Consider the following 24,142-nt stretch of genomic DNA (forward strand, 5'->3'; position numbering starts at 1 on the left):
TACTTGAAATATCCTTTATTTTATTATATTTTAAGGTAAGCAACTTGTTATCAAAATTTGTTTTCTAATGAAAATCGTGTGGAGTGAGGAGGATACTGCCAATTATTAACAGAGACAAAATTCTTTATCCCTTTCAAGATTCCATTTCATAACTTAAAGTCGCCCACCATTCATATACTGACATTTCAACCTGAATTGATAGAGGAAATTAATTATTTATCCTTCGCCCCTATCTATTATAGTCTATACTCTATAGGCTTGAATATTGAGGAAATTATATATTTTTTTAATTTTTTTACATCAATACATTAATATCATAGAAAAAACATTAATTTAATTCTTCCTAGCTAATCACGTGGACAAACACTAGCGTAGCAGTGGACAGTAGCTCTATCTTGTCATGAAAGTCTTCATCCTTTCACTAGATGTATTATGATGATCAACCGACCATTTCTCTCCACCTTATTATCGCTCCAAAAATTACGTGCAACACAATTCTTCACTCTGTTTGGACCAAGCATCTAGCTAGGTGTAGCCATGAGACGTTTGTAAGAATTGTGTAAGAAAATTTATTCTTTAAATTTTTTAATTTAAAAATATATTAAAATAATATTATTTTTATTTTTAAAAAATATTTTTAATATCAGCACATCAAAACAATATAAAAATATAAAAAATTAATTAAAATTTTAAATTTTAAAAAGTTCTTTTAATATACAAAAATAAACATCATATTAATCATAAGAAAAAACTGTACATTAACCGCTTGAAAAGACCCAGAATCAAATGTGGATTTGGCTTCATTAAGGTGCCTGTCATGATCAACAAGTATGTTCATATGTCTATTCTAGCTTAGGTGGCAAGAATAGGAAAACATGTATGGCAGAGGATATATTCAGACACCATCAATGGCTTCCTATCTTTTTGCTGGATCTGGAGGTTACATAAACAGCCGCCTCTGGGATTATTGTTTAACTCCCAATTTAATTAAGATATTATTTACTTGAAAATATATTAAAATAATATTTTTTATTTAAAAAAATTATTTTTGATATTAATATATTATAATAATTTAAAAATAAAAAATTATTTTTAAAACACGTAAACAAATGTGCTCGGTATAAAAGTGAACCACACTATACGTGTATCTATGATAATCACATGCATGATCATCTTTTAATGGCAGGTTAGGTCAAACATTTGCTAAGTTGATTTCAGGAGACTTGACCAATAAGAATGGTCCACGCAAATAGATAGATATAGCACGGAGGGAAATCTGCTTATGAGTTTAGATCGTAATTAAGAAAGTAAAATTGAATTATATATATATTTTGTTCCCAGGGGTTGGCGATAGATATTTCCCTTAAACTAATCTTAGGGGTTGCGCTGGCGATAGATATTTCCCTTAAACTAATTTCTTTTTTTGTTTTAGATTAACGTGGATGTCCGGACCAGTTTGCGCGTACCACGACTAATCCTACAGGTCCTGAAATTAACGACCATGTAAGCCTCCAAGTGACCATCATATAAGCAACCAAGGACTCGAACCTGAAACCACAGAGGGAGCAAACTCCTTAGTCTCAAGTCTTTACCATTTGGCCACCACCCAGATGATTCCTTAAACTAATCTTTAATCTATCAAGATGATGTATTTGCCAGAGCAATGGGATTGATTGATTAATTATTAAACATTTTCAATTAAGATGTATTAGAGAAAGAAATATATACGGCGAAGCATAATTAATTTTTATAATTAAGTCCCTGACCAACAAGGGGAATTCTTGAGTCCCAAAACAAAAAAGAGAAGGAATTTTTTAATATAAATATCATCTCATTTATTTATTTATTATATATTTATCGAGTAATATATTTTTATATTGATTATTTGGATATATTTTGTCTGAATTAAATTAATAATAAATTTTTTTTTGTTTAATTAAGTTTTACTAAATAAATATTTTATATGGTTTAATAAAAATCTCAACATAATTTAAGTTTTAATTTCGAGATTTATAATAAATTTATAAAAAATAGTTGGATTTAATAACTACATTTATTTTTTAATTTGTACAAATCATGTTGAATTTGATATTTCAATAATGTTATTTTTTAAAATTAGATTTATCTCAGTTTTAAGATAATTATTCATAGTAAAATAAAATGTCTAAAAAACCAATACATGAATAATTGCATAAATGCACGTGGTGCATGTTTAGCATTTTCATTGTTGGTTTTACGTGGGGCTTCTGGTCTTTTCAATCAAATTAATATTAGGTGCTCCTCGATGGGACGAAGAAACCATAGCTCAAACTGATTGATCCAGAAATGCAGGCAACCTAAGGTCATGGGGTCAATCATTATAGTCATTATATTAAAATAGCGTCTTTTTTCTTGGTAGGTACATGTTTCAACAGTTTTGATTAAAAACTCAATTTAAATTCTTGAATTTGGAGTTTCTTTTTATATAAATTTAGTATTGTGTTTAATATCTGTAGCTAAATTGCACGTTTCAACTTGATTATTCAAAAGTTTTGAATTTTTTAAATATTTTTATATTATTTTAATATGTTAATGTTAAAAATTTAATAAAAAGGTTTAAAATATATATTATTTTAATATATTTTTAATAAAAAAACAATTAAGAAAACAAATTCCATCATTTTCATAAACAAACCATGTAAAGATAATTATTTTATAAGTTGCACTCATCAAAGCTTTTTTTATCTTATTTGTTTTTGTATTTAAAAATATTTTTGAGAAAAAATTGAAAAGTTTTTATTTTTTTATTAAAATTAATATTTTTTTAATATTTTTAGATTATTTTGATGTATTAAAATTAAAAATAATTTTTTTTAAAAAAAATATTATTTTAGTATTTTTTCAATAAAAAATACCTTAAAAACAATTAGTATTTGTTTCAATAAAAAATACCTTAAAAACAATTATAATTATATTTCAAAAAACCCTTTATTTTGCTGAAATGCAATCTGTAAACCTTGATTTTGGGAAGGGGGGGCTGGGGAATCCCACCAAACTGTTGGTCACGTGCCAGGGGTGAGCCAGCCCGCACCCACTGGACTAGCGCTCCGGGATCCTGGCACAGCCTGCTGGGGCAACGGTCACTAATATGACCGTTGAGGAAAGGCTCATTTAAATATTCAAATGTTTCTTCTGACCGCAGAAAGGCCCTCCTGAGCAAATAATAAACTCAAAATGCCTGAAACTAGCAGCGCTCTCTCTTTACATTCCCTAGAAAGATCAGAGCAGGTGTTCGATGGGGATGTAGTTTAATTGTTTATATTTTATATTTATTTTTTAAAAATTATTAATTTCAGTTTTAAAAATTTTAATGTGATTAAAAATTTATATAGTTATTAACTTTAAAACTTATAAAATCAGTTAAAATATGTGTAATTTAGCTTAAGAATATTAATTAAAATATATAAAAAAAGGAAAGGAAATAAATTTAAATTTATGTATTGATTCGGGCTTCTCACTTTCATGGGTCAAGCTATTTGAGAGCATGAACATTCAATATAATCCAAATTCATCTTACATTATAAATATAAAAGGATATGTGAAATAGATATGTTGTAAATATTTGAGTAATTTTATGGTGTCATGAAGTACCTAATTATATAATATTCTTATTATTTTTTATGTATCATGAGTTTTATTATATTTCTCCTATTTATGTATGTTTTTTTTCTTCAAAGTGGATCCCTCAATCTTGTGCACCCTGGAATTTCTCATGAAAATATAAATAACGATTTTTTAGTGTTATTTAAAAAAAATCAAGGTGTACTTGAATATTCTTTTGTACATAAAAACTAGATTTTAAAATCTATTATTATTATTATTATTATTATTACGGATCATGAATTTTTTTCCTCCGCTATATTTTTGTTTTTTATTTTCAAGATGAACTCATAAAATAACTAGAAAAGTATCGCTAACTAATCCTTAAGCACAATAAAACTCTTTGAGTTTATTAGTGAAATATCAAGATTAAATTTATTTGCTATAAATTTGAATTCAAATTAAGATTTGAAATTTTTTCAGGAAAGTTTTATGTTTAAACTTAAAAAAAGGAATAATTTTTGCTTATTTTGAAAGTAAAGAAAGATATAATTTCTACTATTTTACCATCATTTAGTAGCTACTTTCCACTTTATTTTATTAGTTTTTTTTTTCAAATAAACTTCCCACTTTATTATTACTTTAACATGGAGATAATCACTGTGGTAAATTCTAGAATATATATATATATATAAGAGACACACACAGTGATCCATGTCACACCTACCATAAACAACAAACATTAATCAATTTTCACATTTTACAATATCTCCACTGTTAATTAATTACCCTTAAACGCTACTTTATCCTTCTACTCTCTTCCCTAATCAATTCTTTCCCGTCAAGTGGGCCACCCCACACTCGAAGAAGAAGATCAGTTAGGGGAACCTCCTTCCACCCCACACTCGCTCGAAAAAACCCACAAATATCAACCGACAGATCCCCACCCCCTCAAATCCAACGCTCCAAAATCCATACCCCCCATGATCCCCCCCACCCCACCTCTCTCTCTATATATATGTACCCTCATTTCATCCAAACCACACCCTCCATATCCCCCCACTCGCAGCCTCCCATGCTGAACACAACATCTAGCTCTTCAAATCCTTAAATTCAAGCCCAGGTAAGGTTTTCAAGGTTCAAAAACATGGGTTCTCTCTCACTTTCCTTAAAAGTTATATTACTTTCAACGAGTTTGTTGTTCTTGTCCTTGTGTCTCAAAATCTCTGTTCCATTAGTGCATGATTTCTCTGTAAATCAAGCTCCTCTTCTTTGGAGTTCAATCCTTTCTTGGCTTAAACCTCCTTATCTTTACGTTATCATAAACTGCATCATCATTACCATCGTTGCTTCCTCGCGTTTCCACTACAGCCACAGCACCTCTAATAGTACTACTACTACTCACGATCAAATTGAGAAAATCCCAATGGATGAGTATCTTCATGATGAGATGAAGATTTCCACAGTGGAGATTCAGTCTGGTCATTTTGGTGGCCTGGAAACGAGGGCTGAGATTGTTTATCAGGACAGAGAAGAGGAACAAGAAGAAGCGGCTGATCATGAGCAAGTTGTTGAAGACAAGGGTATTGTTAACGCTGTGGCAGTGCTAGAGGATAGCAAAAACGAAACGGCTGATGATTTTGTTCTATCCACGTCTACGTGGGTCCCGCCTATAAGGAGGATCGATTCGTCGGAGAACAATCTGTTGCCGCTGGAAAATCTTTCTCCTGTGGAGAAACCCCTGGTTTCTTCTAGGTTCGGTCACCGGAAATTTGTCAAAGCTAGCCCTGAAGGTACAGTACTATATGTTCCGCCATTCTTTATATCATGACAAAAAACTATTTTTGCTTGGTTCTATTTTCCAGGAAGATTTCCCGACCCGCACTGTATCTATTTTTTGACCGGTTCGAAAAAAGCTTTTTGGTCGGCGTCGACCAGGCTTTTCCCGGCGCCGTTTTCTCATCTTCTTTTGAAGTTTGAATTTTTAGGCGTCAACGCTGTCGTTTTTGCGTTTCCAACTTTTTTAATTGATTTGATGTTTTTGCAAGACAAAATAAAGTTCAAACATGGCGTTTGCTTGACGCATCAGAACAAAATTCCCAAAAAGTCCTCGTATAGTATAAGTTTTACAGTGTGCTATGAAAGCACAAAGAGGTTAGCATGAAGGTTAAAATGGTCACTTGATTGATTTTACGATGCCTTCTTCAGGTGGAAGGGCGTTAAGGGTGGCAAAGCCAAAACGGCACGAGACATTGGAGAACACATGGAAGACGATAACGGAGGGGCGTGCAATGCCGTTAACAAGGCACGTGAAGAAATCGGAGACGTTCAAGGACACGTGGGAGAACCATGGGAGTCAGTTTAATGCAAGTGTCGTGGACCCACATGAAGCGAAGAAATCAGCGACGTTCAAGGACAGGACGAATTATCAGCTGCCACTTGTCAACTCGTCTTCTCCTTCTTCAGGGAAATTAAGGAAGGAGCCTTCACTGAGTCAAGATGAGTTGAACCGGCGAGTTGAGGCTTTTATTAACAAATTTAACGAGGAGATGAGGTTGCAAAGGCAAGAGTCATTGAATCAGTACAAGGAGATGACTAGCCGTGGAAGAAGGCATGGCATTAATTAATTTAAAAAAAAAAGTTAATTGTGTTTTTTTAATTACATGGTTTTGATGGGTTTGGATTAAATAAAAAATTTGAAGCTTTAAAGAATTTGTTTTTTTTAATTATTATTATTAGGTAGATCCCAAACACAAATGGGTTAAGAAATTTATTTTGATTGATAGAAATGTGTAAAGGAAAAAAATTATAATTTTGTGTTCTTTCCATTCATGTTTAAATGAATTCTGGCTTTTTAGTATTACTATCTTTATTTTTCGAATTAGTTTTTTCTTTCTTTCAACTAAAAGGAGAACTTGGAGAACACATAGATAGCTGTAAAAGGTGGATGATGTTCATGCATTGATCTGGTTTTGGGTTTCAGAAAGAAGAAAGATGAAAAGAATCTTTGAAGGTCTAAAAAACTTTTACAGGGAATTGGTCCATTTGCAAAGAGACGTCAGGTCATAATCTCTGCTAGAACCCACAAATTTGGAAATGAAAGTCAAGAAACATGACTTGCTAAAGCTTCTATAAAGCTAAGGCCTATCTCTTCTTGTTCTGTTTTGGATAAACATACTTTCAGACCAAGGCTCCAGGCCACTAAATTAGCAGCGAGGTGGCACATTAGGGCTGAGCCGAAGCCTCGTAGAAGTTGCAGCATAAACAGAAGCAAGATGGACCCATATCTATATAACTGAGGAACAAAAAGTTACCTAAAGTCAATTTTAAGATAACTCAACGAGTTAAGTTTTGAGTTTATTTTTTAATAATAATAAGTTTAAATCTTTTTAAAATTATTAAAAACTTATATAATTATTAATTTTATTCTTATAGTTAAAATAAGTATAAGTTGATACGGACATTTAGATTAATTTAAAAAGTAACCTGCAGTCCCAAAATCTTGAGCAGAAAGGCATAATCCATCAACAGAGCATTAGGCAACAGAAATCAGCATGACAACAAGGAACCAGAATTGCAGAAATATTTCAGTCACACAAGTAATATGAAGACGTATAAGGGCCTCATGAACCTGTAATGGTTTGAGGCAGGCGCACAAGATCAGAACTACCTCAAGCGTTAGAGAATTTATAGGCATCAACCTGTAATGGTTTGAGGCAGGCGCACAAAGTCAGAACTACCTCAAGCGTTAGAGAATCTATAGGCATGAACCTGTAATGGTTTGAGGCAGGCGCACAAAGTCAGAACTACCTCAAGCGTTAGAGAATCTATAGGCATGAACCTGTAATGGTTCGAGGCAGGCGCACAAGATCAGAACTACCTCAAGCGTCAGAGAATCTATAGGCATGAACCTGTAATGGTTTGAGGCAGGCGCACAAGATCAGAACTAGATGATAAGAGCAGAAATATGTGATTGCAGACAAGAATCAGTAACTGAAACACAACCGAACAAGGATCTAGAGGGAAAAAAATAAAGCCCATAACATTTCAATAGCATGTTCGGACAACTCTCTCGCCCGCTCCAGTTTTGCCTTGCTAGTTCTCTTCAAAAACTTCGAGAGATATGTGACACCAGTGTCTTTTACACGAGGATGCTTGCATATTCTAACTCCCCTTTCATCTACCTTGAATGCATCTTCAAAGTATTTATGTTCCTGAACAAGCCATTACAGCAAACAAATTGTCAACTCCAGTGAATAACGGTGACAACTGAAAGGAACTTAGGTTCCATAACAGCAATTATAGAAGTCCATAGTTGCAGAAGCCATGCATAATTGATGATGATTTGTGGTATATTTTTAAAGATTATTGAGGTATATTTTTATTACTTTTAATAGGATTTACCATGATTTTCTCTCTTTTTTTACACTTATCTCTTTTATTATAGGGGTGAGTAAAAAAATCACAAAAAACAGAGAAAACAAAAAAAAACTAAAAAAACAGAATAAAATAATTGATTAAACCGATTAAAATTAAAAAAAAATAGCTGGTTCGGTTTGGTTTTGATTTTATAAGCAAAAAACAAACCGAAACCGAACCGGAAAAACCATAAAAAAGAGCCAAACCGTAAAAATTAAGAAAATTGAGCCAAACTGAAAAAATAATCAAATTGGTTTGAACTGGTTTTGTCTTAAAATGAACCGAACCAAAATCGGTCGGTTTTAACCGATTTCGGTTTGGTTTTGGTTTTTTTTAATTTTAATTTTGTTATTTTTTTAATAAAAATCAAACCAAATATAAAATTATCACTCCTAATCTCTTTTATGAAGTAATTCTTCATCATGTTTTTTATTATGAAATAATTGAAAGAAAATAGTAGCAAATGAAAAGATAACCCAGCATCAAAATGACGAAAAATTAACAGAAGAACTAAGCTATTTAACGATATGGAGACCTATGAATATAAGGTTAAAATGTGATAATTTATTAATCAAAGGGATCAACTCATTGGTTTCATAAAAGCATAGGGACTAATATATTATTTACTCCTAATAATGTGAAAGGGACTTGTCATACAGAGTAAATTAAATAATTGTAAACAAAATATATTCTAAATATATATATATATGCATATAATATTGATGTAAATATTTTAAATTGGTTTTTGAGTTATGATTGCAATATTTATTACTTATCGAGTAAATTAATTATTTAAAAAAACTGATTTATTTAGGTTTAGTTAATACCCAATAAAATCTAATTAAATTGTCATTTTTTTACACTGAAGTTACTTTTAATTATTATCGCAAGACAGTTGTAAGAAAATATAATAAATATATATATTTTAAATAATTTTAAAATAAACTCGTATTCATTCAAAACACAAAAGAAATAAAAACATTTTCCCTCTAATTATATTTTTATCGGAAGACACCAATCACACAATAAAATAACGAACCCCTACAAAATGACAAAAAATCATTATGGGCCCACAATGACAAGCCTCGGAAACTGAAAGCGATCAGGATCTAATGATCAATCATGAACACTCAAAGAGAATCAAACGGTGGGAAAAGGTTGAAGAACTTAACGGAGATCCCCTGCCTTCCACTCCGTCACTTTCTTCTGAGTTCCTGGCATGGGTTTCTCTTCTGGTCATCTCAACTGCTACACGTAGATGCCGTAAGCAGTAATTATATTATAACGTCCCACACGCAACCCTTCCCTCTTTCTCAAATCACAAAAAGAATATATGGTAAACTACAAATAGGTCCCCCGAATATATATTATTTCTCATACAAGTCCACTTTTTGCCTCAATTACACCGCACTCATCCGTCTAGTGTGATAGCATTAAATAATAAACCCCATTCACTTAAAACTAGAGTCTAAATATAGCTGCGTAATCAGGAGAGGCAAGCAGGGACCTTGACGAAATATTTTAATTTTTTTCATTTAGTATTTAAATAAAGAATAATATAATATTTTTTATTTTATATAAATAAGCTTTTTAATTATCTTGTTATATTAATTTTGGCCTCTCATGTCTCACACTACCAGCTCCACCACTGCTTGTATTCATATATTATTATACATTTATACAATATCTAATATCTTAATTTTAATATTTTTGATATAAATTTATTTTTTAGTCTTAAAGCTTTTTTATCTACGACTGCAATCACATTCATAAATCATGATTGGCTATGGCTAACCTCTAAACCAATCACATGCTAAGATGGTCATCAATCATCAATTACAATACTTTGAGGACCTGATTGATAAAAACAGTTCTCTTAAGACTCATTCAAGATTCAGTCTATAATTTGGAGACTATGTTGAGGTTTGTCAAAACAAAATTACAGTTCTTTTCCTTTTCTTATTATTTTTCTCCCTGCAAAAAGTGAGAGAGAAAGAGAGAAAAGACCCTTCACGTTATTCAAAACCGCGTTTCACTTCCCTGTAGGTCCCCGTCCACTCTCTCTCACTCTGTATGTATATATATAATAAGTTTATTTGTCTGTTTCTCTGTTTTAAAGCTTTAAACTTTGGTTGTTTCATTGCTTTTTTAACGATGATTTAAGGTAAAGTTTGAGCTTTTTTAATGGTTTTTTTCATTTTATGTTTTGTGTTATGATTTTGGTTTCTGTTCTTTCTTAATGGTTTGTGATTTCATGATCTGCTGTGCTTATCTGGTGATTTTTTTGTTTTTGTTTTTGGAAACTTGAGGAATCTTGAAAAGAGGGACTTTTTGCGTTTTCTTTATGAAATTTTCTTGACTATTGTTTCAAGGGTGGTAGCATTATTATTAGTTCTCTGATGGTTGGGTAAGTAAAAGGGGGTGGTGGAAATGGGTTTTTTTAGGGTGATGAATTTTAAGTTTTATGATTTGGGTTTCTTTAGCTTGTTGAAGTCTCTAGTCCTTTGTGTGTTCATTATTTCCTTCAAGCAAGTTGCCTTGCTTGTTTAGGCATAGATGAGTGTTGTTTTGATGATTTGTTTTCGTTTCTAGAACCGCGCCATGGAAAGGACAATGTGTGTCCAGAATTTGTTTTATTGAACCGAAGAAAAGTAGAGTCTATGTTGCTTTTAGACTCATGACTTCATGTGTTGCGTTTTAGATTCATGTAATTGATTGTGTTTTTTTTTTCCTCTTATGATTACGCATTCTTATGTTGTGTATGATTGTTTGCAGTGAAGGTCAGTGCTCTTTGCGCGTGTCCCGTTCTCTTCTCCAGTCCTCCACAGATATCCTATTTATCCTACTTTGAAAGTGATTTCTTTTTTTCTTTTGTTCTTTTTTTTTTGCGTCTTTAAGTCTATACTTTGTGTAACTAAATGGAGGTCAAGCTATGGAACGACAAGCGCGAGAGAGAAATGTATGATAATTTTGCTGAGCTATACGCTATAATCAAAGCCACGGACAAGCTTGAAAAGGGTTATGTTCGTGACGTTGTATCTTCATCTCAGTATGAAACTGAGTGCCAGAAACTCATTGTCCATTTCAAAACTTTGGCTTCCACTTCTAAAGACACAGTCCCTAGCATTGAGCGCTTTGCAGATACATACAAGATGGACTGCCCAGCTGCCATTAACAGGCTTGTGACCTCGGGGGTGCCTGCCACGGTGGAACACCGTGCTGCTGCAGCTGCCTTATCTACCACCTCAGCTGCCGTTGTGGCAGAGTGTGTTCAGAACTTCATCACAGCTATGGATTCGCTGAAGTTGAATATGGTGGCAGTGGACCAGGTGCATCCTTTGCTTTCAGATCTCTCAGCTTCACTGAACAAGTTGAGTATTTTGCCATCCGACTTTGAGGGCAAGACAAAGATGAAAGAATGGATTTTGAGGTTCTCTAAGATGGGGGCCGCAGATGAGTTGACAGAGCAGCAGGCTCGGCAACTTCACTTCGATTTGGAGTCCTCGTACAATTCATTTATGGCAGCTTTGCCTAGTGCTGGCACTTGATTGATATGAGTACTTGTATATTACTAAGCAGTATCATTTGGTTTGGGTTATGCAATATATAGTTTCCTATCTACTAGTGCCGTGGCATAGCAGAATCTTGGGTGATGATGGAGCAGAAGAATTACTAAATTTGTAACTGCTTATACCTTTGAATGGTATTCTGTGCCCATTTTAAGGGAGTATTTGTTGTCATAAATGAAAAATTGGTTTGTACTTAAGTTTGGTTTCTTAAATTGTGTATTTATTCATCTCCTGTTTGTGAAATGATCCATCTTCTAACTGAAATAGAGTTAAAATTGCTTGCATATCTTATGTAGCATACTAAAGCACTGCTGGATCATGAAATTCAATATGATCAGCTTGATTTTGTTCTATTGAATCTGGAGAAAAAATTGATCCTATTGGGAGAGCGTTGGCTTGATTTAGAAAAAGGTTGCGATGTATTTATAGAATTGCAGGTCTATAGTCATTAAGAAATCTGTTTTTCCAGCTTGTACTCGAGTCAGATAGGTAGGTACATGCCTACATAGTCCATCAATTAACGTCTTTTCATTTGTAAAAGGAGGCAACTTTTTTCCTGGCAATCATGCACTAGCTTTTCTCTAGTTGTTCAATAATGATTTTGCTAAGCTGACAGTACCCCATTGGGACTCCCAGTTTGCCTCGTATGAATTAGGTTTCATGCATGGCCTAACTATATTAATTGCTCAGCAATACCAATAATTTCTTTTATGATACTGAGATATCCAGAGTCATTTGTATGTCATTCATGAAATGTTGAAAATCTTCTTGCTTCTGCAGAGATGCAGAGAAATTCACCCATTGATTGCAAGATTGATAGTTTTCTATTGCCATCTTCAAAAGAGAATTTTCTTTCATGTATAATCAATAAGAAATAGAGGAGAAAACAAAACTAGTTGACAGGAATGCAATTCCTTCCGATGAGTCAAAAATTTGACATTACAATGACTTCATTTTTCTCTCGATGCGTCTTCTTCTCCCCAACAATTACAGATTCATTCCAATCAACTATCATGGTTTCTGCCATGGCCTTAGTTTGGAATTTGCAGCAGAATTTCATGCAAACAATGCCAATTGCCTCTTTCGGGGGTGCCAAACAAGAAATGTGCTTCTAGGATGCCTCGCAGAGGAGAGACTTACCAATCATCCTTGCTGTTGTGCTTATGCTGGAGATATCAAAATTGCTACCATTGGAAAATAAACCCAAGCTTTCCAAGATAACCTTACAACTAACAATTTTCGGTTGGGGTTAAATCAAATGTGTTTCTAGAGTTCAAAAAGAAATTCCGCCCCCTGTTATTCCTACAAGAGAGCCAAGATATGTGGTAAAAATGGTAGTAGCATGACAACAATGAGGACAACACCAGCTATGATGGCAATGCACGTCCACTTCCGAGAGCTCTTCTGATATTCCCTGGCTTCCTGAAGCTGCTCAGTTCCTCGCCGCACGAACGAGCTAGCGTGAGCAACATGACTTTCAATATCATTCAGCTGGTGACCCTGAGCTTCCACAAGAGCAGCCATATCCAAGAATACCTGGTGAAGCTCAATCAAATTCTTCTCTATCTCCTTCACAGCATCATGTCTCTCTTGGATTTCTGATATTGTGTCAAGAATCTGGCCTCTTCCTTGTTCCTGAATTGCCTTTTGCATGAAACTTTCACTTTCACCACTGGATATCAAATTCTCAATCGTTTCGTCACTCGCTCTTTCTCCTGTGATTGTGAAATACCTGCGCTCCACAGTTTCCTTGTATTCAGCTGCCATTCTAGCTCTCAAGTCCTGAAAATTATCCATGAGATCCTTGAGCTTTTTTCCCAAACCACTAACCACAGATGTCCTGGTTCGATCCGTGGATGATCCTGGACCACACCCTGGAACATTGCGATGAGCTACATTGGATCGATCTAAGGCTTCAAGCTTTCCCTTGATGATTTTAACGCGCTTCAGAACTTGTTCAACATCCACGTCCATCCGCGAACGGAGATTTTTCATGGTCTTAGCATTGTGAACAGTCTTGCTTTCTTCATTGGCTTCTTGTAAACTCCTGTACAGCCTCTCAACAGTTTTCATATCTCCCTTAATATTTTCGACATCTTCAAAGAATCTGTCCAGATTCATACCGTCCTTCCCTGCCTCCATGTCATCAATTTGAGCCTGCTGCTTGAGGTCAGTGTACTTCTTGAACGAACTCGAGAACAAATCATTCATCTTGGAAGAATACAACAACCAATCCTATTATTGGGCGGTTGTATTTCTTTTATGTTGGTGGGATTACTGGAAAATGCTTATAAAGCCAGGATAAAACAATTCCTGTTCTTCTACAAATGCACTAGTTTTTTAGCGTTTTTTTTTTTTTTTGGTGATCATCTTCCAGTTCTTAATCTAGAGCCTAACGAGGAGGAAGGGAAAGGAAGAGGTGGCAAAAGCAAGAACTGACCAACAAAATTTTCTTTTATTTCTGGCTTGAGGTTATTATGAGATTAGGATTTAGGACCAACCAAGATTTGCCTGGAAGACCGTTTGCAAAGTTTCCAAAGGTTGTCAAATACAGGTAACAAACGGTTTCCCCCTCTTCTTTGGGAACCATTATGGCTTTGCTGACTTGGTCTTCCTTTTCTTTATCCCTAACCACAAATCTAATAATGGAGATTGCACAAACCTAGCAAAATCTTTACTTTGCTCCTCCTCCTAACTAACTTTAGGGCATACAAAACATGGCCAGGGAAACGTTTTTCATGTCTCAAGAAAAACTTGAAGGGGTTCGTTCACTACTTTTTGATGCCTAAAGGAAATCTGGGATATGACTGCTGCTCATGCTCTGCCTACTTTTTTGGAGGAGTCCATAGGAGCTATCCTCAACAACATATACTTAACTCCAAGATTTTGAAGATCTTGGACATCTCAATAGATTCTTTCCAGAACATTTTTCAGTTTTTTCGCTGGCAAGAAGAAAACAATAGCACCGAGATTACCTGTAAGATTAGATGATGCATCACAAGTCTTTGCCGTGGAAAAAATATCAAATTGATAAAATTTTAATGCTTTAGATAGTTTTGATATACTAATATATATAAAAATATTCATTTTAATACATTTTGAAAGACAAACATTTTAATGCAAGATTTAAAACCAGGTAGCTGTTAAATTTGAACCACTTGGAGCAAAAAGCTACTGTTGATTGAGCAAAAAATCCCCGAGTAGAAACCCAAACTAAAATTTACAAGAATGCAATTTTCTTTTGACTATGTGCGAAAAAGCACAAGCTTAATTTCATCCTCTGTGTCTTAATTAAGGGTAGCAGTGAGCTTCTAACAATAAACTACATAGCTGCAACCTGCTACCCACTTGATTGAATCATCAATCATCTCCTAAAAGCGTGTCAGTGTCCAATTATATAAGCACAGAGAAGAAGATATTATACAGCATGGACTGGAAAAAATCTTGGTTCTCACCCATGTTACCGCTTCCTACCCCTCTCTACTTTATGTACAGAACAACAGAGTTAAAATGCCAATGTGGACAAACATGCCACGAGAATATCCTCTCGTTCAATCACGTGGTCTTTCTTGGTTGATGGCCATGCACAGTAAAGGGCATTGTCTATCAGGTGGCTGGAGTGGATGCAGAGGCAGATGCAGAAGCGATCAATGAAAAAGCTGAGGGGTGATCCTCGCTAGCATCTTGATGGCTGCCACCAAGCATGATGCCACTACCGGCTTTTTCATCTGCCCCCCAACTTGACACTGAGTGATTACTGGCAGGGATACTATCACCATCTGAGCTCAAGAATCTTTGCATCCTGAGGTATCGCTCAGAGGCATCTTGGAGCATCCTCATCATGCCTCCAGAATCTGAACCAGGTGATAACTCATCATCCCTCTCTGGCTGGATATTCAGGTCTATTTGGCCTTTGAAAGGTGAAGTTGAGGATTTCATTCTGTTAGGATCATCATCGGAAACTTCACTGACTGCTTTTTTCTTGTTAGGACTGCCACTTGCACTTCCTGCATTGCTAGATGGCGAGGGGTCATCATCAAGCAACTTCTCAGCAGAAGACTCCTGCTGCTTCCGAGTAGTTTCTGCTTCTTTCTCTGATTGCTTCTTCTCTCGCTTCATCATTAAGGTCTTAAAACGACGCTTCACAGTTTGGCAGACATTACATGTGCATGTCTGCTTGTGTTTGGGACCCTTCCCACTTGGGGGCTGAATGCACACAATGCAGGAGCAGCCTGGTCTGTGTCGGGGGTGCTTCGTGGTGGCCTGGGATGAAGCCAGAAGAGCCTCACCCTCTCCCAAAATAGCGAGGTTAGCAAGAGTGTCAAGGCCCCCCAAAGCTTCAACGTTATCAATATCCTTCTTGGCAGCTTTCAATCTCTTCGAAGTGACTGTTGATTCACAAACATAACACCAGGTGCAAAATGGGCAGTTGGGAATCATCACATTTTGCCAAGAAATTCCATTTTAAAATCATTAAAATACACATAAACAGCATCTACAAAAATTGTGTAACATGATAGTGGAACTAGGTGCCACACTTGAGAATAACTTAATTGCTCCACGACCATGAATTACTGAATTTTAAATATGGACAAAACAGCAAAAAGCAAAGTCAATGTAAGCAATTAGTACCTAAATTACGGGATGGAAGTAGATTTTCAAGCTGCTCTGATGTCAAATCTTGAGCCACCGAACATGATGATCTGGCAGCAGATATAACCAAAAATGTTAATAAAATGCAAGCAGCCTGCAATTAAAATGTGTTCAGACAACATTCAACTTTCACATGTTGTCTTGTCCATTAGAGAGGTGGGCACTGCCTACGTTAATTATTTACCATGGAAACAACCAAACATTATGAGCTACTGGGAAAGAAAATGACAAAGTTAACCAAGCATGCACCGAAGCTGTAGTGAATTGTAGGACCTCAAATGCACATTTGCGTTTTATAAAGAAATATAATACACACAAACACACGCTCTGCACCACAGAATCATTTAAAAATCCCAGACTATATAACATGCTCTCAGAGCATAAAACTACTACAGATAGAGGGGAAAACTCAAGCCTGAAGGAATAAATGGATTCACATTATACCTTTCAGAATCCCATGTGTTACCAGAACATGTCCATTTGGAGGGAAGAAGAACATTGAGAGGCAATTTTCTCCACTTAAGACAATCTTCGCATTGAACCCACTGAATCTTGTGACTGGCAGAAAACACATCATATTAGAATTATATTTCCTCAAAGAGATGAAAGGACATGCAAATCTATTTTAGCATATGAAGCAGTGCTATAACAAGGAAAGTTTATAAACAAAAAACAGAAAGTGCATATCAAGTCTGCATAACAGTCAACAGAGTAAACAATGCAGTAAAGCACCATTTTACCCAGGCTGAAAAAGGAGGAAACGTAATAATATGAAAACATTATCCTAGGTTTATGTTCATTGTTCACTCAAATAGTGTGAACAGATTTACATACAAGCTTATAGGTTAGAGAGATCATATATTTCTCAAAGCACAACCAGCTAGTGTGAAATTTGAGCTGATTCAAATACATAGAAATTTATAGGAGAGAGAACACTTTTCTGCTAGCACAGCCTGCATGTGTACATGATGAATAGATTCTAATACACACACACTGACACCAAAGATAGATGATATACTTCTAGAAAAAAATACCTGTACCACTTAGAACTGCCATGAGAGATCTCACCATGTCAGGTGGTTTACAAATATAGGTGTGGATAAATTTCTGGGAGACATTTGTGTGCCAAATCCTGGTGAATTTAAGAAAACTAACAAAAAAGGTATAGGTGAAAGCTTGGGCATTCAGGATAAGCAATTTACCCCACATTATCCATTGCAAAAATTGTAGGTTTGCCGAGCACTGGTGCATCCTGTTATAGCAGTAAAATAGTCAGAATCCATAAAAGTAGGACCTCCTTGCCAGGATAAATTTTAGCTAGCTACGTTCAGAGCATAAAACATATAGGAAGAAAATGTATCAGAAGCCCAAAAAAACCCTTCAATACAAACTCATTAAATGATGTAATGTATAATGATGAAAACATCTTAAGTGATGTTTAGTTAAAATCACAAGGAAATATTGTTCTTCAATCAAACAACCAATTGTATCAGTAACAACCACACACACAAAATAAAAATAAAAAATCCCATGCATATGTGCAAGAGTTGGGCATTATTACCCAGGCATTCTACAACTGAAACAATCTTCCTCTGGGATTTCATATTCTTGTACACTTAAACATGCCAGAACCTAAAATTCAATGACTAGAGAAGGCAAGTTTCTACCAATAGAATAGCAACATGTCAATATTCCAGGGCCTTTTGCAGCACTGAACAATACATACCCCATTATCTCCCTAAATGGCTCTATGATGGGAAGAAATTAATCTCTGCATTTTTTTTCTTCTGCCACCAGGCAAGAGTTGCTGGCACAGGGAACCAAAATTCAAGGGTTTTCACCTTCACCAGATTAGCAGCCACATTGTGATGAGTTTCTAATCACAGTGTACTACCAAAGTTCTGTACATGCTACTGTAACTATACTCCGATGGGACAACTAACTAAATAAAGCAACAGTTAATGATATCAAAGTAACAAAAAACAAGAAGCCTCTACCTTCACAATGACTTGAACACAAGCAGAACAGAGGAACAAATGGCAAAGGGAATGCGAAGGGTGGCTAAAGACAGAGAAAACCCCTCATTGGCAGAAACTTATTTTGGGCAAGGAAACAATCAAACCTCATATTCCTCGAACTCAAATCCTTCAATCACCACAATACTGGGAACATGGTCAGGAGCGGGGCGGAGCAATCCTTGTGCTTCTTCCCATGTTAGCTTCAGTTCTATCATATCTTCATTTTCAATTCTTAAGCGCTTGCTCTTAGAACCTAATGTGCTGCTCTTCCTCTTTTTGATTGAAGATTTTGCTTCAAGAACCTCTTTTGCTATGTAGCCTGATTTGTCAACTTTAGACCAAGGACTAGGACCCATTTCAGCCTGTTAGGTTAATGGAAAGCTCAGAAACCTTGTGTGTTAATTTGAAAAGGAAATAAAGCAATTCCACTAGTATAAGTTTTTGTGATACTAACATCTCCATTTGCTGAAGCACCATCGCCAGTCTGGCTAGTTTCATTGTCCTGTAAACATAACACAGTTAAATTTATTTTGGACTAACTGCTAAAGCTGACAGCAAACTGAAAGGGCATCATTTGACAAACCACAAATGTTTACTTGATTTAACTAAAAGCAACAAACCAAGTCTTGAAGAACATTGCAATCACTCTTATGAAACTATCTACCATCCTATTTTCAGGTTATCACTGGGCTTTGTCAGATGAAATGCCAGACATGAAACTGATGCGGGAGAAAGCAACCGAGGGTCTTCATCGTTGAGAAGCATTTGATTTGAATTCTTTTACTGTTAGGATTGGTTGAATTGTCATTTAGTTTCATTAGTCAGTAGCTTTTGTTTATATATGTAAGTGTTGTTTGTGCGTTAGAGTGGTCTGGTTTGGTTAGCCACATGTCAGCGGTCACAACTGCCTCTCTGCAATTGTCAGGATTTGCTTATATATCCTGTAACAGCTAAGAAAGGAATAAACAACAAGAATTTCATGAATGTGATGTGTGTTGTTTTCTTCTCTTAGTCTTCTTTTTACAAACGCCATGGCTGTCTTAACCTTTCACCATTGATCCATCACTGAGTTGGATTCAATTTGGTTTTCTTGATTTTTGCCATATATCAGAAACACAAATGAAGTTAGCCAGAGAAGGGGAAAAAAATGAACTAAAAACCCCACTTTATCATACCTTAACCTTTTTCATGTAAAATGAATTACCATATAAATATTAACATGCAACAAATTTACCATTCATCACATGGAATTTGATGGATACATGAACTTCAAGTTTTTAAAGACATGCCATGTAAAGTTCCATGCCTAGTTTACAGATCAGGCTATGTTGCAATGAATTCAGAAGAAAGGATGGAATTAATTAAGTATCAAACTAAGACTTAACTATTTCTTGTATTGGAATATAAATTCATTGATCATGATGAGGTACCAGAGAAGATTTCAAATCTCCAGGGTCACCCATTATAATTTTTTTCCAATGATACCTTATAGCATTTAGAAACACTATCCTTGCAAACATCTGCATAAACAATTGTTTGACCTCCAGCAAGTTAAATGAATAATCTAGGAAAAAGGTACTTGGCGACTGCACTGGGGCATACCTGATCAGATAGTGAAGCTGAGGATGCCTTTCTGAATCCCATAACCAATTTGCCTTCTGGCTCTAATCGACTAAACGTTACTGAGGAAACAGAATTAAATTTCAGATGCAAAACCATAAACCCTAAAACCATAATGCTCTGGAGCGCAGGAAGATGGCAACTAAAATGAATTGAAAGGCATGAAACAAGAAAAAGATAGATAAAAAACTATGATGCAGCATTTAGATGTTTGACCAGATCCAAAGCCATGACATTGACAAATCAAGAAAATAGAAATAAACCAAGTCCAACTTAACAAGAGAGAAGAGAAATGAAGATACAACCCAGAAACAACATAAACCATAGCTGAATTAAGACTCTTCTGAACCATTATTTTCACATAATTTGGTTACCTATATCGCCTGCTTGCAATTGCATGTTTTGTATGCAAGGAGTAACTCCCTCCAGAACATACATTCTGCTATTGTTGTTGGGCCAAAACCGAAATTGAAATATCCACTCTTTTCCTTTAGAATCTTGGACCCTGAGAGGTAGACCTTCAGGCTGCGAGATGGGTGGAAAATAGGCCTGTGTCAGAGTGAGTACAATGTTAGTATTGTACAATCATTGATGACACATGTTTCCATGCAAAGGGAGAGAGTTGAATATTAAATCGGAGAAGAACTACTTAATGAAATTGAGAAGAGCTACCCATGAAATTCTATAACTCATACTGTGCACCATTAAAGTGGTGTACAGTAACTGAAATTCCACTTACATGCCTAAACTCTTCAATACTACATGTAGAATCATCTTTCATCCGACAATGCAGGGACAAAACTCTGACAGAATAAGAGGACATGCAAGAGTACACGACTATAGTGGACTGCTGCTAGTATATGCTGCTGTCATCACAAGCAGTTTTCACTGTGAGCACAGTGCACATCAGGATTATTATCCATGAGAATCACAACCAGATTTCAAAGCTCCTCGGTCCATTTAAAGAAAATAAGACCACAACTATAAAAGCATATATTTATAATCTACATATATTGTCATGGCTTTTCTTTGTATCATCACCTTGTTTATTCTTTTTTCTCATTTTCTAAAGAAAACAAACAATAAATTCTTGGTTCCTCCAAAATCCAGTATGCAAAGCTTTTAAAATAAAACCAATGACCAAAGTTAAAGGTCAAGCTGACAAACATGAATACCAACCTCTGCACATTTTTTTGGCAGCACCAGACGCCCAATTCGTCCAGCATCACTGGCACTCAGCATCTTCTCAAACAAAGGTTTGATAACAGAATTAGGGCTTAAATAGGGTTAAGGTTTCAGGATCCCTGATCATAAAGAGGACAGGAAAGATACATCATCAAGAAAGTATGGAGCAGACACATCTACAGAACCTAACCAATCTTCATGGTTCAGAAAACAAATACGGAGAAGAGTAGAGAATTGTCCTATTTATTATATATCTGCCTCAAAACAATATGTGAAAGATTATCTAAAATTATAATTGACTTTGCAAAAAATTAAAATGAAGAGAATTCATTATTCATTTAAAGGATACTTTCCAGAAATCTGCTGTAGCTCTTCATCAGTAAACCTTGGCCAGTACCGAGGAAGTAACTGGCTTTTTCCACGGGCATCTACTCTAGGTCTTCCATTGCGTATCTGGCCATCAACTAATGAGTCAACTCCTTTATGTAAAGGCCCATGAAAACGCTTAGCAAACGGAGGCAGAGGGGCTGGCTGTAAAGGATTTACAGAGCCCTCGATTTGACCTTTTGACTCGCTTGGAGATGCGTAAGGTGTTGTTATACCAAATTGTTGAGCAGATATATCCTCTCTTAAAGATGAAAACATTTGTTGTTGCTCATCATCAATGATTCCTGCAACAAAAAATTCACATCCAGTTGTTTCCACTACACTCTCAAGCATGGCAGCATGAAAATGCCAAGCCATCATGCACTCCTTTCCTTGAAGCAGCATAAAATGCAGGTTAAGGATCTGTACCTGCATTCCCATTCTCAACTATATCCTGTAAGTGATTCCTCGGGCTTCCGTTGATAAATCTTTCAGGAAAATCCTCAAGTTTCCTTTTTTCTAGGGAAAGTGCAGAAAATCTTTCACCAGCATTGAGCCTGTCAACTTCATAGGGCATCCTCGGTTGCAATTCAGACTGGGTAGCAGAAGAATTGAACAAACTGGGTGCTTGACGCCATGGTACAGGACCTGACCCGGCTAATTGACTCCAACTCTTGACAGAAAAGTCTTTGAGTCTTTCAGGAAAAGGAGGATGACAAAATAAAGGAGGCCAGGCAGGGTTTGATGTCTGGAAAACAAAATGCAGGGCATGAATAAATCTCTTATGCTTCAAATTCCACATTGGTAGAGGTTGTAGTCAGAAGAATTTGTGGATTACTCTCATACAATGGAAAAATTATAATGTGCTGGCAGTAACAGGAGGAACATATTTTCCATTATCCAACTAATGGCATGACAATCATCTATTTGATCGAAGAAATCATAATGGTCATAAAATGATTATGATTAAACAGTAAGAGATGAATCCATCCTTACCAGAACAAAACTTTTCCTTGCACATGAGATGCAAGCAATACCTCCAGCATCCAACAATGTAAATGCTTGAAGTGACACAATACATCCACAATGAACCCTCTGTGGTGGAAAATTAAACTGTGATGATTCATGCTAAAAGACATGGCAGATACATACCATCAACTTGATAACAAAATAAGCACAAAGGGCATGTAAACAAACCAGAAGACTTTCATCTTACCTTCCCACAAGACTCACAACCCCTCCAGCCACTGGCATTCAAGTGGAAAGTCTCACAGAACCTCCCCTCCTCATGTGCAGAACTAAACCAGAAGGTTCAGTCAACCATCAAGTTAATAAAATAATGATGATAATATCAACAATAATGACATCGCAACCATGAAAAAGGATACTTGGTTAAGTATAACTAAGAACATGCCAGAAAATTGTCTTGATAAGCACATGTTTGAAGGTTCATCAAAGGATTTCTTTCCTCTCCTCTATTCTCTAGAGGCAAAGCCAATTCAAGAAAACAAAAGGGACAAGAAATAAAATAAATTCCACTCATAGTAACCATTTATGGTCTCAACCCAAAGACAACATACCAACCTTTCCGTTTCACGCCTTACCAAAACCATAGTCTGAGATTTTACCTGAGCCTTACTGATATATCACTCTCTCAAACCATTCTCCATAAAAACAATTCCCAAAATTTTCAACAGTAAAAACAAAATACTAATTCCTTGCTGGTTTTCTCTCACAACTGTAAGCTAGCCATTGCCAAATAGACTAATAAAACACAATCTTGAACAGCTAAATCACAGCCACACTCGTTGATTGCAAACTGCATTAAATTTAATTCCAAAAGAAAATAAAATCCAAAACAATACATATTCACCGAAACATAATATGAGTGTGGCTGAATTTTACTCCTTTTAGCTACACATACACAGGGATAAAATTTGGATAAATAATAAAAACATAAATATGCCAAAATTACACGCAGAAACACTTAGTTAAAAAAAGATTAATTATTTTAACGGTATTGAATTCTTTCCTATCCAGTTTACCCAAATTGACCTACCATTTGTTAGCTCCGCACCAAAAACACCATAACCACTTGCTAAATTTAGTAACAAAAACACAAACACGGTCCACTACTCCTCCAAGGAAAAAGAAAAAAAAAACCTCCAAAATTGAAATAAAAGAACCAACCCGAGTAATCAACGGCTTTTTCTAGAAAATCCAAAATTGAAACAAAAGAAACGCAGCCATTGAGTGAAACTCACGCGCATCGATCGCAGAGGTCAGCATAGTCACCGGACCGAAGCCTCCATCCTTTTCGAGATTTGAAGTCCGTACAATCGGAATTGAAACACTTCCTTGACAGCACCGTTGAAGAAGAAGAGCTACATGAAGTATTGTTGTTGTTGTTGTTGTTCGTAGCAGTAGCAGTAGTTGAAGTAGCAGCAAGAGAGGAGGAGGACATTGGAAAAAAATAATATAATTATTTTGAAAGAGAGATTAAGGAGTAAGACATGACAATTATAAACCCTATGTTCTGAAAATTTCTAGGGCTGGAGCGTGGTATGGAGAGGCCCTTGGAGAGAGGGAGGGAGTGGAAATGGGCGGCGCGTGGTGTTGCTTGTAAAGAGAGAGATTGCAAGGAATAATAAAAAGTGTGGGATTTTTGGTATTTATACATGCGAGTGGGCGTGGGTTTGGGATATTTGTTTTTGTCTTCTCTTTTGGCGTCGT

At 35.6% G+C, this 24,142-nt stretch overlaps 4 protein-coding genes across 10 annotated transcripts; 2 read left to right on the plus strand and 2 right to left on the minus strand.

Annotated features, from left to right (window-relative positions):
* The first annotated feature begins 4,608 nt into the window (after positions 1 to 4,608).
* On the plus strand, positions 4,609 to 6,457 carry LOC105138774 (uncharacterized). 3 transcript variants are annotated; one of them, XM_011044972.1, is made up of 3 exons: positions 4,609 to 5,210; positions 5,262 to 5,372; positions 5,788 to 6,457. In XM_011044972.1, the coding sequence occupies exons 1-3, from the start codon at positions 4,727 to 4,729 to the stop codon at positions 6,204 to 6,206; spliced, it is 1,014 nt and encodes a 337-aa protein (XP_011043274.1). In that variant the 5' UTR covers positions 4,609 to 4,726; the 3' UTR covers positions 6,207 to 6,457. The 3 variants fall into 3 exon arrangements, with proteins under 3 accessions (XP_011043274.1, XP_011043275.1, XP_011043273.1); XM_011044973.1 differs by having other exon boundaries at positions 4,609 to 5,073; positions 5,140 to 5,372; XM_011044971.1 differs by having other exon boundaries at positions 4,610 to 5,372.
* A 3,481-nt stretch (positions 6,458 to 9,938) lies between these two features.
* Positions 9,939 to 11,851, plus strand: LOC105138775 (vacuolar protein sorting-associated protein 28 homolog 1-like). 4 transcript variants are annotated; one of them, XM_011044974.1, is made up of 2 exons: positions 9,939 to 10,044; positions 10,774 to 11,851. In XM_011044974.1, the coding sequence occupies exon 2, from the start codon at positions 10,917 to 10,919 to the stop codon at positions 11,544 to 11,546; it is 630 nt and encodes a 209-aa protein (XP_011043276.1). In that variant the 5' UTR covers positions 9,939 to 10,044; positions 10,774 to 10,916; the 3' UTR covers positions 11,547 to 11,851. The 4 variants fall into 4 exon arrangements, with proteins under 4 accessions (XP_011043276.1, XP_011043279.1, XP_011043280.1 ...); XM_011044977.1 differs by having other exon boundaries at positions 9,941 to 10,040; XM_011044978.1 differs by lacking the exon at positions 9,939 to 10,044 and adding an exon at positions 10,046 to 10,069.
* Positions 11,852 to 12,657: 806 nt separating this feature from the next.
* On the minus strand, positions 12,658 to 14,537 carry LOC105138776 (syntaxin-124). The gene has a single exon (XM_011044979.1). The coding sequence runs from the start codon at positions 13,776 to 13,778 to the stop codon at positions 12,870 to 12,872; it is 909 nt and encodes a 302-aa protein (XP_011043281.1). The 5' UTR covers positions 13,779 to 14,537; the 3' UTR covers positions 12,658 to 12,869.
* Positions 14,538 to 14,768: 231 nt separating this feature from the next.
* On the minus strand, positions 14,769 to 24,067 carry LOC105138777 (B3 domain-containing protein Os07g0563300-like). Of its 2 annotated transcripts, none has more exons than XM_011044981.1 (14): positions 23,674 to 24,067; positions 22,626 to 22,707; positions 22,406 to 22,504; positions 21,839 to 22,157; positions 21,393 to 21,714; positions 21,038 to 21,134; positions 20,233 to 20,407; positions 19,841 to 19,920; positions 18,693 to 18,740; positions 18,343 to 18,600; positions 17,423 to 17,472; positions 16,665 to 16,778; positions 16,200 to 16,270; positions 14,769 to 15,955 (listed from the first exon to the last, which is right to left on the minus strand). In XM_011044981.1, exons 1-14 carry the CDS (start codon positions 23,871 to 23,873, stop codon positions 15,174 to 15,176), a joined length of 2,697 nt encoding a protein of 898 aa, XP_011043283.1. In that variant the 5' UTR covers positions 23,874 to 24,067; the 3' UTR covers positions 14,769 to 15,173. The 2 variants fall into 2 exon arrangements, with proteins under 2 accessions (XP_011043283.1, XP_011043282.1); XM_011044980.1 differs by having other exon boundaries at positions 14,769 to 15,958.
* Between the last annotated feature and the right edge of the window lie 75 nt (positions 24,068 to 24,142).

This window comes from Populus euphratica, unplaced genomic scaffold (assembly GCF_000495115.2).
Source record: "Populus euphratica unplaced genomic scaffold, PopEup_1.0 scaffold159.1, whole genome shotgun sequence".
In the NCBI taxonomy this organism is placed as follows: Eukaryota; Viridiplantae; Streptophyta; class Magnoliopsida; order Malpighiales; family Salicaceae; genus Populus; species Populus euphratica.

Bases quoted from the DNA above. Each gene is read 5' to 3' on its own strand.
- LOC105138774 (XM_011044971.1), top strand. From the start codon at position 4,727: ATGGGTTCTCTCTCACTTTCCTTAAAAGTTATATTACTTTCAACGAGT. The intron at 5,373-5,787 runs GTACAGTACTAT...TGCCTTCTTCAG, and splicing joins TGTCAAAGCTAGCCCTGAAG to GTGGAAGGGCGTTAAGGGTG.
- LOC105138775 (XM_011044974.1), top strand. From the start codon at position 10,917: ATGGAGGTCAAGCTATGGAACGACAAGCGCGAGAGAGAAATGTATGAT.
- LOC105138776 (XM_011044979.1), bottom strand. From the start codon at position 13,778: ATGAATGATTTGTTCTCGAGTTCGTTCAAGAAGTACACTGACCTCAAG.
- LOC105138777 (XM_011044980.1), bottom strand. From the start codon at position 23,873: ATGTCCTCCTCCTCTCTTGCTGCTACTTCAACTACTGCTACTGCTACG. The intron at 21,135-21,392 runs GTATCCTTTAAA...ACCCTATTTAAG, and splicing joins CTACAGCAGATTTCTGGAAA to CCCTAATTCTGTTATCAAAC. The intron at 17,473-18,342 runs GTTTGATTGTTT...CTGCTATAACAG, and splicing joins TTGAGTTCGAGGAATATGAG to GATGCACCAGTGCTCGGCAA.